Here is a 14251-nt window from a genome sequence, read left to right on the forward strand (position 1 = left end):
AGTCAGTAAAAAAAAATATAGATGAAGCTTAACATTGTGCCACATAACTAGCCTAGGGATTTCTAGAATACATCCTAGGATTTATAGACTACATGGGTGGCTTGAGTAAACTGCCACCCAATTAATCTTAGGTGCTGGCTCTAGAGAGTGCTTAGTAAGCACTTTCCAATTACATTTATATATACAAGACTACCTATTGTTCTTACACCTCATGCTAATATTCACCACCTCATGCTTATTGTGGTTTTTGAGGACTCTAAAAAGCAACATGTCAAACTTAGGAAAAACTTTAGTAAGCTATAAAAAGCTTGTGTATAAATATTAAATAAGATTGAAGTGAATTGTCATAGTTAAAACCATATAATAGATTTGATAGATTATAACAAAAGCTTTCACGTGGCTTGCCATGCAACTTTATATATATATATATATATATAGTATTAAAACTATTAATTTTAAATATTTAATTTCCATGAAATATTAGTATACATATTTAAAAATATGGGGTTTCACAATCTATCCTTCTTAAAAGAAATTTCGTCCTCGAAATTTTAAAACGTACCTGATTCAAGGAAAAGTTATGGATATTTTTCTTTCATCTCAGCGTCTAATTCCCATGTAGCTTCTTCTATATTTCCATATAACCAAAGAATTTGACTAGTGGAATAGTCTTTGTTTGCAACACTTGTTCTTTATGATCTAATATCCGTATTGGTCTTTCCTCAAAAGATAATTGCTCATCTATGTTTAGTTCTCCCTAATCTAAAACATGTGCTGGATCTGGTTCATATTTTTGAAGCATAGAGACATGAAACACAATTTCGAGGTAATAGTGCTAACTCGTAAGCTACTTCTCCAATCTATTTAGTACTTCAAAAGGTCCAATAAATCGTAGGGCTAATTTTTCAGACTTTCCAAATCTTTTAACTCATTTTCAAGATGAAACTTCAATTTAAGGAATATATGATCTCCCATATTAAACTTCAATGACCTTATTCTTCTATCAGCATAATTCTTTTGTCGACACTGAGCTGTAAGCAAGCGTTGTTTAATAGTTTTGATCTTCTCTGTTGTTTCTTGTACAAGATCAAGTCCTAATAATACAGTTTCACTTGCTTCTGCCCAACATAAAGGTGATCTACATGGTCTACCATAGAGTGCTTCATATGGTGCCATTCCGATGCTGGATTGAAAACTTTTGTTATAAGCAAATTCTGCCAAAGCGAGATGATCTTCCCAAGTTCCATGAAAATCCAAAGCACAAGCTCTTAGCATATCTTCTTAATCCTTATCAGGGTTTAAGTAAAGTTGTAGAGGTCAAGGCTCCTCAATTAGCCTTGTTTCTAAGTTTTCTTTCATTATATTCAACATAAGCTTCTCAAGGGAAAAACAAAAAAAAACAAAGGGAGTTTCACTAAAACACCCAAAATGGGAGCTGAAATTATAAAAAAACTCAACACCCAAAACACTTTATAAACACACCCAAAACCCATCATTACACACACTCAAAACTCATTTATAAACACACTCAAAAAATATACAATTGTTGACTTTGGGGTTGATTTTGGGTGTGTTTCTATGTTTAAATAGTGTTTGGGTTTTTTTATAAATACATGTCTAGGATTTGGTTTATTTATAAATTTGTAAAAAAACAAACCCAGTACGTACCTCATTCCTCATTTTTTAAATCACAGATTGACGCATTTAGAAATGGCTCATAAAAAACATAAAGAAATCTTATGGGATATATACCAAACTTTGATTAGTATGTAAATAGGAAATGCTAATCCAAGGGAAATGAGCAGATATTAAGGACAAGTCCAGAAATACCATTCGAAAGGAAAAAATTTAGAAAATGGTAAGGCCCAAGAAGAGATATGCATATAAATTGAGCTTCAAAAGGACCCAAAACCCCAAGAGGAAAAGTATCATGTATCAGACAATAAAAATCCTAAAAGTATCAATAAAAATCCCCGAGAGGAAAAGTAGTCACGTATTATACAATAATTTCTCCGTGATCAGCTACGAAAAAGGACAGGTAATTTACCGGATCCTAAACCCTATTGGATCACAATAGCTCCATCTTTATTATAGCCAATATCTTCTCCATACCTTATGATCTTGTCCTTGGAGGCAGCCTCTTTAGCAGAACCCGAAACCCTAAACGCCTTCTTCAATCCATTTATCAACCTCTCGCTGATTTTCTTCGTCGACCTCGGTGTCCCCTTACAAGAAGAAGACCAATTGCTAGTCCCTTCACTTCTCTCTGCTGATCCTTTACCAGAAATAATCCGAAAACTAGAGGAAGAAGCAGATGCTTTGTCACCCTTTGTTATCTTATTGCTATTCTCGTTAGTGCCATAATGAAAGCTCGCAGACCTACGTCCGTCCTCTAATAATATACTATTTTCTTGCTTCTCGTGACATTCATCCAACAGCTTCTTCATGCCATTGAGCTCCTCCTCCAAGCTCTGTATCCTCGAGCTCGTAGCCGCCATTGTGGCCCTCAGCTGCGCGGATTGGCGGAGCATTGTGTCGCGTTGGAGGAGAGAGCCTAGAGTAGTGGCCTCGCCGGCCGGCTCTATTAGTTTTTTGTTGTCATGATGAACACGGGGTTGGATTTGGGTGTGATCAGCTGCCACTGCTGCTGCTGCTGCGGAGATAATGGTACGGCGAGTGTTGAGCTGCTCAATCAACATGGCTCGGACTATGAACCGTAGGGGCATTATGGGGTTTTGGACTGCATCCAGGAGGACTTGTGGTGAGAGCTTGCTACAGTCAATGGAGCTGCATATTTGAGTTTTCTCGTCCTCTGTAATTTTTCCACTGTATCTCTGTGAAGAAAAGAATCATATAAAATAACTTTTAATTGGTTTCTTTTCATTTTGAATAAATAAAAATATAAAGAATCAAAAAATGACACTTTATTTTATTTTTTAATTCAAAAATCTACATTATGGGGAGGGGCTCAATTAGCATCATTGAGGTTCGAACGGGTGCCATGGATGGAGGGAGAAGACCTCAATCCACTGAGGTAAACCCCATTGGCCATATTTTATATATCTAACCAGGGCAAAATTATTCAATTTAAACAATTCTGTTAATTATATGTAGGTTTAAATATTTAGATTCAATTTTGACTCCTAGCTCTCAGCAAAAACAAAATGGCATAAATGCGTGGCTAAATTGACACTTGCAAGTTACAAAGGACAAAGAAAAACATAAAGAAACATAAAATGATTGACTGCCTTACCACGAGATAAAGATCTACGAGCTTATAAACGACGTCGTGGTTCCCAAAACTGCGCTGAATGGCCTCCGCGACTATTTGAAAGTCCTCGGGACACACCGTTATAACCTCGTTCAACCAATCAGCACCGCCGTCACCGTCAATTGACAGAGCGAAAGCCTCAATGCACCCACTCAGCAGAAACGCCGCCGTTTCTGCTTCGGGAAGCAAGGATAGGCACGAACGGAAGACAACGGATGCGTAATCTCTATTAACGGCTACTACTTGACGGAAGTAGGTGTCCGTTAAGTGGAGCAAGTTGTCATCCCCGTCACAGTTACTCTCCGTCATCTCAAGCAATTCCGCGGCTGTCCTTAGAGCCGCGAGGTTTAACAGCGTTATGACGAGGTGGGCTCCGTAACAGAATTCGGCCACGAGAGTGAACGTTTCGGCCGAAATGTTTAGAGGCAGCGCGAAGTCCGATACGAAATCGGTTAGTTGACGTTTTAAATATGTGCTTCTTGATGTCAGGGCATCCTATGAATGAACAGAAAATGAGAAAAGTATTTATGGATGTCATTGATTGGAAAATAAGTAGCATTTTATACGTTTCTGAATTCAAATGGACAAGACATGAAAACCAAATAAAAACATTGATATATTATTATTATTTTAAATTCACTTGTATTATTAAATCGACCTGTTAATTATACCATTTCAACTATAATGAATTGAAAGTTCTTAAGAAAATGTTTATTTTGAATATATATATATATATATATATATGGCATACAGATTCAAGTTCTCTATATTTAGATGCTATGCATTTATCCGCATTTCACAAATGTAGAGACTCGGGACTCCTATAGGATACAACAACCACATAAAGCTATCAAAACTCCTCTTTTGGTGCTTTGTGCTTCTTCATGAAGCAGTTTGATTTTTTTATAAAATTTCCGAGATTAATATATAAAGCAGCTTCCATATGCATGTCTATAAATCACATAAAATCAATGGAGGCTTATCTCTTGCCACTTTACCCCACAATGACTATAGTTTTTGGGTCAAGATTTCGATCCCAACCAATATAACCAAAGTATTTTAACTTTTGCCCTAAAATTTTCCAATTTTAACAAACCAAATAGGCCAAACATCCCAATTTCAGATTCTAATTGTTCAACCTAGCAGGAGGACAATGTACCAAATATCCCACCCAATATAAACATAATTTCATCGTTTTCTCTCAAATGGCTGCCAAATTCTTTTCCTCTTTTACCTATCTCTCAAAATACAAAATCCAAAAAAAAAAAAAAACCCATGTAAAAAAGAATTACAAAAGGCACACAAGATCAAAAGAAGAAGTATCAAACTGATAATTGACAAACCTTGTGTAGGTGGAAACATTTTCCCTGAACTCGAATCAATACTTCTGCTTTGTGCCCTGTTGCCCGAGACCTAAGAAACACACAAAACTATATATATAAAAGAACTAGATTTTGAAAATATGTAAAATAAAGGAAAAGAAGAGAGATGAAATACCATGATTCTACTCTAGAATGCAGAGGAGTGCAAGGAGAAGAGAGGGCTGGGGAGAGAGAAGGAGAGGCGGAGGAGAACTCGTAGTCTTCTTCCTCAAAGATGGTCTCAACAACCCCCAAGTTCTTCCAACCCCTCATATTGCCTTTAGCTACTCTTCCTCACTATCTCTCTCTCTCTCTCTCTCTCTCTCTCTCTCTCTCTCTCCCCTTGAGAAACACAGTTTTGATTTTTGAACCCGTTTTTTATTGATGCAGCTTTAAATGCCATTAGGGTTTTTACCCCTTTTTTTTCTTTTTTTTTTGAAAGGGTGAAGAATTCCCTGCTGCTTCGTTAGGGTTGAATATTTATGGCGTGCATGTGATCACTCATAAATGCATGCCAAATATTCATCCTTTTCCTTCAATGCATTTTTATAAAAATAAAAATAAATAAATAAATAAAATGTTTCGGTATGTATGGTTTCAGACCGAAATTCTGTTTTGGTGGGAACGTTTGATTTAAGAAATATCTGATTTGGACACCCTTTTAAATCGCTCTATATCACTTAGGAAATTGTTGAGGGCTTTCCTTCTACAGAAAGACTGGCTTATTGGGGCATGGCATGTGGTGAAGTTTCAAGTATGTCAGCGAAAAAATTGTGAAGGTCTGCCGCTTTGCTTCGTGATCATGAAAACGTATATGGACTTTTGTATTCAAACAAATAATTACACATGTTGATAGTTTTTTATTGTTTATTAAGTGACTCATTGCATGTGACATATGGCTATATCAGTAATTTATGCAATCAATCGAAATCGGGAGATGAATTGGCTTTCACGTCATGTCCACAATGCACGATTTAACTTGGAAAAATATAACAAGTCAATACTATTGCATTCGTTAATTTTATTGGAGTAAATTATGTGGCGGTCACACACAAAAATTACAAGTATAGAAAAAAATGTAAAAGTGAATACATGCATTTGGTTAATAGTGAAGTTTAAGGTTTAGGTTTTAGGGTTCGAGTTTAGATATTTCAGGTCAAGGAACCAAGGTCTAGCGATCTGTGTATGCTAATGGTGACGTTTTGGCCTTCTAACTTAGTACACAATGTTCATCCTACACACAACATACCATCAACGGAAGCAAAAATATCAATACATAGAATAGAAAGGTTTGAACAATGGAAAATTGGCAAGAAACACGCACTGGAAATGGACAGTTAAGGCCACGTTTGGAAGGTGAAATTAAATACAACGAATTTTGGTTAAAATGGCGCCACGTCCTATGTTTAGGGAACTTAACAATGATGAGATCGAACTATTTAATTGGACAACTGCTCCACATATCATGGAGAACCTTGTTCAAAACGAGGACCCAATAGTATTCTCGTGCCGTGTTCGAAACGAGGCTTAAGTGGGCTTTATGGTACTATTTAGGCCTCAAACTAGGTTCTTTTTTTTTTTTTGGTCGACAAGGCCTAAGACCAGCTATACAGCCTTATAAGTAGAACCCATAGCCAAATGCGGGCCTCATGTTCATCCGGCCCAATATCACCAATTGTGACCAACGGACAGACCGAAAACCTACTAGAACGACGTCGTCTGCTCAAATCTTCCCTTTATAAAGACAGCCAGAAAAAACCATAGCCAAACCCTAGGAGAGCGAAAATGAAGTACAATCCCCGCGTCACCAGCTCTAGGCGGAAGAACCGCAAGGCTCACTTCACCGCGCCGTCCAGCGTTAGGCGGGTGTTGATGAGCGCGCCCCTCTCCTCAGATCTCCGCGCCAAGCACAACGCCCGATCCATGCCGGTGCGCAAGGACGACGAGGTCCAGGTGGTGCGCGGGACCTACAAGGGCCGCGAGGGCAAGGTTGTCCAGGTGTATCGCCGCAAGTGGGTCATCCACATTGAGCGTATCACCCGAGAGAAGGTCAACGGTTCCACGGTCAACGTCGGCATCAACCCATCCAAGGTGGTCATCACCAAGCTCAGGATCGACAAGGACCGCAAGTCTCTGCTCGACCGCAAGGCCAAGGGTCGCGCCGCTGCGGACAAGGACAAGGGCACCAAGTTCACAGCTGAGGATATCATGCAGAACGTTGATTGATTTCATTTTGGTTTGTGTTTTTGTTAGTAAGATTAGCGACAGTCAAATGAGCTTTTATTGTAAGCACTTGAATTTTCATTATGCATTGATGGATTTGGCGTTTAATGATCTCTTGAGGGTCTTTTGAGGCATGGATCTTGTCCTCTTTTTTATGCTATGGTATTCCTGGAAATAGTTTTTGGATTTATTTATTTATCTATGCCTATGTTATATGCTTTCATTTTGATTCTGATTTTGATTGATTGCTGGTTTGTGATTTCCCTGCTGATAGTTTTTTATTTGCATCATATATATGTCATTCCAAGTGAAGGTGGTATATTTATTGTGTTCAATACCAGTGTTATATGCTTGGTCTTGCATATGAGAAGAGGGAATGTGTGAATCTACAATCTACAATGTGATATAGGCCTTGTTATTGCATATGGACTAGGGTTGTTGCTGCATTGATGATTTTGCCTTCAGATTGAGATTTTGGTTACTCTAGGACTTGATTTGACATTGGTTTAGCTACTCTAGAATACAGATAGATATCTTGACTCCGAATTGTGCGTGTGCAGTAAATCACTTCAGTGATGACAGCTTAATATCATACTAGAATGGAAGTAAGGGAATGTCATTACATTATGGGCAGTGAATCCGTGATCTGATGTGTGTGGGTTTAGTTGTTTTTATGGATACTGTAGAATAATAATTTGTAAGGTGTTTCAGTTTTAGGAGCCATCAAAGGTTAATTTTTCATGTTCTGTTCTCTGCGTTACAGTTGGTTCTAAGTTTGTCCAACAAACTCGTCTCTTCCGTCTTAGTAAGAGTATATACATTACTCACTAGAAGTGGTTGATTACTTTCTCGTTTCTTCTATCTTAGTAAAATTATACATGTCTTGTGGCATATTCCTATTATTGTCAAATGATGAGTGTGAAAACAAAATTTGTCTTTGTTGTGAGCATTTCTTTATAGTCTCGTGGATTCGTTGTAGCTTCAAAATGATCTTGAATTAGCAAATCTTGGTGCTTTATCATCAGTCTGCATAAATAATTGCATTTGCTTTTCTCAATCTCTATCTCAATCTCACTCATCGATGAGAATGATAAGAAGTAGTTTCGCCTAGTGGTCTTAGGATTGGAGAATAAAACTTATTTTTGTGCCATTGATGCATTGTTGTATGTATTGCGCTTGTATCATATAATATTCAGTTCCCTGTTGGATCATTTCCTTGCTGTTGATTGAGATCCTAACTTGGTATGGTTTGTTTTCTTTTCATCCCAGCTTTTTGGCATTCTTGTTGCATTCGCAGACTAAATTCAACTTTTTGTAGGATTATATTATTCTAGTCAAGTAACAGATCCTACTACTCATTTCTTTCTAGCTCTCTCGTTCAACCCTCTACTTAAATTTGTCTAGTTCACCCATCGCATACTCTGTAGATATGCCCCACTCTGCAAATCCCTTGATCGCAGTCTGCTAGGCACAACTTACGGCCGACAACTGATCCGACTGTGTAGATGGCTCACGCTGCGAAGGATAAAATAGTTATATTATGAAATTTGAACGTGCATCGAGCACGGCAGTTTGCAACTCAACTCTCCCCAGCTATTCTGAACAAATTGATTTGAGTACACCCAACACTTGAAACGATGACCACAAAGAGTTTAACTTGTATCAGTATCCTAGTTATTTATTTATTCATTATTATTGTTTTTTTTATTTATAAGTATCCTAGTTACTGATTCTTGCTTCGTAGCGTGGTGGCTGAGTTTGTTTATTGGTTCTGAATGTTGTTTTATGTCCTAACTTTGTTCTTCTTTCGACTTTTGGCATAGTTTTGTTCCTCTCGTTCGACTTTTGGCATAGTTTCTTGTAATAGCCTTTTGACTTGTTTGCTGGGATTTTTTCTCCATGTTCTTGTAGCTCTTTTCTTCTTATTGAAACGAAAATTTCCATAATAGTTGAGATCGGTAATCTTTTATTTATTTTGCGAAAGGATGGCTGGTGTAAGTTACAACCCGGCGAAGTAAGGACTTAAGGGTGACTCAAACTAGTGAGCCTAACCAAATTTTACGGTCGGGCTTAGGTTTAGTCGAATTTGACCTTGGCCAGCTAATTTTTAAAGGGATAAAAAGGGCAAGAATAAAAGAGCAATTATACTGCATTCCCAAACGTACTTTTATCTGGTATGCATATATTGTTACATCAACTCAAATATGCCTAGCGCCCAAGTTTACTGTCATTACATGATGAACTTGGACCAAAAGCCGTTTAAAATCGAGCTAAAGATTCAGCGCATGAAATATGCTAATGCCACATATTTGAGACAAAGGCTTTATGAGAAACTAGAAAGAAACTAACCACAACTGGGGCAACGTATAGTTTGTTGGCAAGATCAATTTTGCATTTATAAAAACCATTGGAGTAACTTTCGGCAGGTGGATTCATTCAAACAGACAAGTGGCATAACACCTGGCACAACATGTGTAAAAAAATTCTCTATCAATCATAATTCTAAGGTTTCTCCATACAAGGAGACTAGAATGTGCAACGCCTTAGCGACCTACAGTTATAAACCAAAAGAATATAGAGAAAAAGAACAAAAGAAGACCACGGTAGAGCCCGAGCATCAAACAATCCATCCACAGTGATCAAGGACTAGGAAACATGTTTCTGTGGAAACTAATTATTAAGTGCTCCTCTCAAGAGCCAGCCAAAAAATTGAACCAGGTATTACGTTCCAGCAAGGCATCATTACCACCTAAAAATCACGGCTTGAGGGCAATGGCCACTCCAAACCTGGGATTTTTGTCGAGGGCCTTGGTGTCGATCTCCCCAGATATTGTCAGCAACGACTTTGGTATGACCTCATGCTGCAGGAGGGCCCCCAGCCTTCCATGATTGTTGAGCTTAGCTTTCACTACAGTCAGAAGATCAATAGCATATGACCCTCCCACTGTGAAAGTGTTCTCGTTTGTGGAAAACTTTCTAGTGATCTCTCCCACAGTAGCAGTCCTCTTCAACACATCCAGAAAATGCACATAAGATGCTCTTATACTGTCTCCCTTGTCACCCCTGAGAGAGAGAGAGAGAGAGAGAGAGAGAGAGAGAGAGGAAGAGGATATCAGAATATTAAGACTAGAAAAGTTCCAACCATTCTAAATACTTACAACAAAAGAGAAAGAAACAAAAATTGCTTACGATAACAGAGTTTAAACTATTGTCTTTGATTATGGTTATGGTACAATCACTTACAGAATTATTGAAGCAGACTGGTCTGGTTTGTTCACGCTAATTCCAGCAGTGTACTTTGTAAAGTTTCCTGATGTAGTGTCATAACCCCCTTCTGCACCAAATGCAATGGTTGGGGTACCAATTGTGGCTGAAAAATCAATGGCTGGCGATTGATTCAAGGCAATGGCTGTAGTGAAGGTTGCATGGTCATGGAAGTACTGAACCTCCAACTACAAAATAAAGGCCAAGTAATTATTATATCATTAAGCACAATTTCCAATATAGAGATTTATTAGTCTAAAGATCCCAGATTTTATACCTTGCCAGAGTTATACTCAGGTACTTTGAATGAAGCAATAGTCTTTGTTGATGGGACAATCTCATTGATTGTGAAGGTTGTCGAGATCTGCCAAATTGAGAGGGAAAAGTGGACACGATTAAAACAACAAGAATATTGCTTGTAACATATTCAACAAATGATGCAACCCACATTTGATTCTGTGTCAACTTTGACATCAACCACAGTGTTCTTGTACTTGTATTGTGTCACAATGTCCCCAGTGGAAAGTCCTCCTTTCTTCACCGCTGTTGACGTGAGGGCCTAAAGGGGCAAAAGGAAGAGGTTTGGAACATGAACTTATATTATGGCTCAAATAAAAAGGAATAAACTCACAAGACAACTTCCAGGAAGAGACGCACAAAGAACCGACACTACTATAATCTCAAGGTTTACTTGATCTAAAAGAGTTGTACTTTCCACTATTAATCAACCTGAATACTAAGCAGCCAACAGTTTTATTGCCAAACTAACATTCTAACTCAAGCTTTTGAAGCTTCAAAAGGGTAAACTTGAGAATTTAAATCTGACCAGCATGGATCTTGAAGCATAGTAGGAAATGAAAATTATGAGTTGTAAACATCAATTCAAATAATAACTGTGATACTATTAATAATAACAAACGATGGACACAACTCAACAGAAGAAACAAGATATCCCTTCCAGCTCGCTACACAAGGACTGTAAGGGTTGACACTTCAGGTGTCCACTTTCATGAAGCAAATACCAAAAGTATAAAAGGTACTACGAGCGTAAGTTTTGAAGCTTCAAAACAATATTGCTTAAATATTAATCAGGGTGAATCTTAAAACATAGTTGTGAGATTTAGCTTATAACATCATTTTAAATAGTAACTGCAATCATATTCCCTGCACACAAGAGTCTAAACCTATAATAGAATGAGAAAAAGAAAATAGCTGCACAGGGAGCGACAACAAAGAGTAACATCTTCCAAAACCAGGCAATCCGCAGTTAACAACACTGCACATCCACACATGAATAGGGGGAAGGTTGAGACATTATATTTTTTTTTACAAAAATCCCAAAAGAGAAGAACTTCAAGCACAAAACGCATGAAAACTTGACAACCACTCCCCCAATCCATCCTCTCCCATTTTTCGGGAAACAAAGATAAGGACATACATAACTGTTCAACAGCAGAAAGGACAAACTGTACACCAAAATTTAGTACTCCAAACTCAAAAGAATTTCTAGATGCAACAACAGTTTAAACATACTTATCAAATGCTTATTAAGTGAAAGTTGTAAAGCATAAAAAAAAAGGTGAAATATAAAACATAACTTATTAAATAAACAATTATAATATAATATAAAAGTACTGAATAGGCATAACTGAGTTCCTTGGAGCACAGCAACAAATCACAGAATGACTCAATTATCAAATGCTTAAGACTCCATTTCGAACAAGATGATAAAAATAGCATACGATTGCCAATATCATCTAACGAAGGAAAAAGAAAGAATAAAAAAACACCGATCCAAACCCTAAAATACGATCCAAAAGTACATTTCTCAATTATTCAATTAGATACACACGTTTTCTGTGCCAGTGAGGCTACATACATATCAAATCAGAGCTTAGAGTGCCTACCACACCGGCATCGCTGTAGGTGGAGACGGTGAACTTCTGATCGGAGTTGTAGTCCTTCGTTAGAAGATCTGCAAACAAAGCCAAAACGCAGCGTTTTCAACAGAAAATTACGTAATCGAGTCAGCGCAGAACAGTAAAAAGATGAAGAAGAGAAGTGAGTGATCAGTAGAAAAACCGATTCTTTACCTTTGGCCTTTTTGCCGATGTCGGAGAAAAGTCCAGGTCCCTTGCTCATCGTTGCAGAGACGGACAGAGAGAAAGAGAGAGTGTAATTTTGGGGGAGAGAGAGAGAGAGGTGAGGAAGCGAAAATGAAAATGTAAAGGGCTTGCTTCGTTTATTTTCGTGGTGGCAAGTTTGTGCTCTTATCGACGGTTGTCAATGTCTTCTGGTGCCACGTCTCTTTCCAACCGTTGATTTCAATACCCCAAACCTCAGGTACACCTTTCTGCTTCTTCTCTTCATCTTCTTCTCTTCTTGATTTGTGGAATTAATTAGTTATTAATTTAGGGTCAAGAAACAAGAATCAATGATTTGATGATTAACTTAACAAAAAATTACCAGATGAATCACTAATAATTTAATTTTCAAAAAGAAACACACAGAAGTTAATTTAAGAAACCTCGAGCATAAATTAAATAGGTTAATTTTATGAAAAATATAAAATAGGGAAATTCATGGTACAATCTTCGTTGGGCTCACAGCCACATGAATGAAAAGCTAATCCAATTGAAAGCACTTTGGGCCTAAAAAGGAATTAAAGTCAACTTTTCATCGGCCTGCTTGTAGAATTATAAAATGATACGATGGATGTTGTTTTTGAATCAAATGAAGCAAAGCAATGGCTTATCAAGCATGGCCATGTTCAAATTGAATTCCAATCCAAATAGGTCAAAGAGGATGTTTCCAGGGGAAAATAAGGATGTGGTGTTATTTATTAATTATAGTGTTAAATACAAGTGAATGACATGATGAGTAATAAATAGATACACGTGTTATAATATAAGTGAATTGATAACACTACGTGACGGTGTGACGGTCACATGAATAGTTTATCGTTTCAAAATTGTCTATTCAGCTAGATTATCTAACTAACTACGAGTTGATATTTTAATTGTAAATTACACAAAGTTCGATGCTAAAGTAAGCATGAATCGTGATTAATAATGTGCTTAGGAGGATTATACACGTTTGAGAGATACCTCTTTTGTTTGTAGTTAATTGCATGCTATGGAAGAGAGGGCTATAGGTAGTACAACATTTCAAAGATTTGACTTTGATCAATCTTATGTGCATGCATTACAGGGACTGGGAGATGCTGAAAAATATCGGACCAAATTGCCTCAACATTTCGCATGACCTTTGGTGCAACTGCAACTTGTGTTTGTGACTTGAAAGTTGAAACCAAGAAAGATAACGTAGTCCTTAGGAAGGGGTTAGACTCTGGTTTCAAAAATTGCTGGTACTCTTCTTTCGCAAGGAATCAAGATAATAGTTGTTGCATCCTTGAGGATATAAGAAATTAACATGCGAACTCAGGCTTCCTTCCAAGTTCCAACACTAGCTAATAATTTATTTATTATTTTTAATTTTTAAAATGACTAAAACTTCTGAGTTATTTTATATGACTAATTTGTAATCTCCTATCCTATTATAATCTTCATTTATACCGAGAAGCAAGACATACATGATTATTTTAAATTGTAACCATGTGTGAAACATAAAAAAAAAGTCGGAAAACATCTACCATTCAATCAATTATATTATAATTAGAATGACCATGTAGATGTCGCTCGTCATTTACATTATAATTTTAAAAAATGACCATACAATTAATAAACACTTCAATGAAAATACTTTAAAGTGACTAATACTTCGATTCATACTCACTTTGATTTCAAATTAATAAACATGTCATAAAAGTTTGGCGTAGTGACGGATAATGACACTTCATTACTAAAAGTTGGGAGACATGATACGCGCAACAGATAAATATAAAATTAGTGCGAGGCCTGTTGGGACGTCAGCATACTCTCTAAAGTAAAGACTGTTGGAGAAATTTCCGTCTTTTTTTCACTTTTATGAAAAAAGGGATTTTGGTACGGCAGATCTCAACTCCCAAGTCTTGGTCATCTTTGCTGATATACGCGTAGCCAACGCGTAGTAGCCAGATTTTTTTAATTTACTTTCAATAATTCTCTTTACATCTTTTATCACATCGCGTTTA

General features: G+C 37.2%; 2 protein-coding genes and 1 pseudogene across 3 annotated transcripts; 1 reads left to right on the forward strand and 2 right to left on the reverse strand.

The window, feature by feature from the left end:
- Nucleotides 1-1731: 1731 nt before the first annotated feature.
- LOC103336674 (Phototropic-responsive NPH3 family protein) lies at nucleotides 1732-5006 on the reverse strand. The gene is made up of 4 exons (XM_008239766.3): nucleotides 4769-5006; nucleotides 4615-4684; nucleotides 3254-3766; nucleotides 1732-2834 (listed from the first exon to the last, which is right to left on the reverse strand). The coding sequence occupies exons 1-4, from the start codon at nucleotides 4903-4905 to the stop codon at nucleotides 2061-2063; spliced, it is 1494 nt and encodes a 497-aa protein (XP_008237988.2). The 5' UTR covers nucleotides 4906-5006; the 3' UTR covers nucleotides 1732-2060.
- A 1384-nt stretch (nucleotides 5007-6390) lies between these two features.
- Nucleotides 6391-6963, forward strand: LOC103336684 (large ribosomal subunit protein uL24z pseudogene; annotated as a pseudogene). Its single transcript, XR_016127674.1, has one exon. The product of XR_016127674.1 is annotated as a large ribosomal subunit protein uL24z pseudogene (transcript).
- Nucleotides 6964-9225: 2262 nt separating this feature from the next.
- Nucleotides 9226-12503, reverse strand: LOC103336695 (mitochondrial outer membrane protein porin 2-like). Its single transcript, XM_008239788.2, has 6 exons — nucleotides 12213-12503; nucleotides 12027-12094; nucleotides 10568-10678; nucleotides 10397-10483; nucleotides 10099-10307; nucleotides 9226-9918 (listed from the first exon to the last, which is right to left on the reverse strand). The coding sequence occupies exons 1-6, from the start codon at nucleotides 12259-12261 to the stop codon at nucleotides 9612-9614; spliced, it is 831 nt and encodes a 276-aa protein (XP_008238010.2). The 5' UTR covers nucleotides 12262-12503; the 3' UTR covers nucleotides 9226-9611.
- Between the last annotated feature and the right edge of the window lie 1748 nt (nucleotides 12504-14251).

The sequence above is a fragment of the Prunus mume genome, linkage group LG1 (assembly GCF_029339155.1).
Source record: "Prunus mume cultivar Tortuosa linkage group LG1, ASM2933915v1, whole genome shotgun sequence".
Lineage (NCBI taxonomy): Eukaryota > Viridiplantae > Streptophyta > Magnoliopsida > Rosales > Rosaceae > Prunus > Prunus mume.

Coding starts and splice junctions, on each gene's coding strand:
- LOC103336695 (XM_008239788.2), bottom strand. CDS start 12,261: ATGAGCAAGGGACCTGGACTTTTCTCCGACATCGGCAAAAAGGCCAAA. Junction 10,679..12,026: donor CCTACAGCGATGCCGGTGTG/GTAGGCACTCTA, acceptor TTGCCCCTTTAG/GCCCTCACGTCAACAGCGGT. Junction 9,919..10,098: donor CAGTCTGCTTCAATAATTCT/GTAAGTGATTGT, acceptor TCTCTCTCTCAG/GGGTGACAAGGGAGACAGTA.
- LOC103336674 (XM_008239766.3), bottom strand. CDS start 4,905: ATGAGGGGTTGGAAGAACTTGGGGGTTGTTGAGACCATCTTTGAGGAA. Junction 4,685..4,768: donor CATTCTAGAGTAGAATCATG/GTATTTCATCTC, acceptor TGTGTTTCTTAG/GTCTCGGGCAACAGGGCACA. Junction 3,767..4,614: donor AATGTTTCCACCTACACAAG/GTTTGTCAATTA, acceptor GTTCATTCATAG/GATGCCCTGACATCAAGAAG.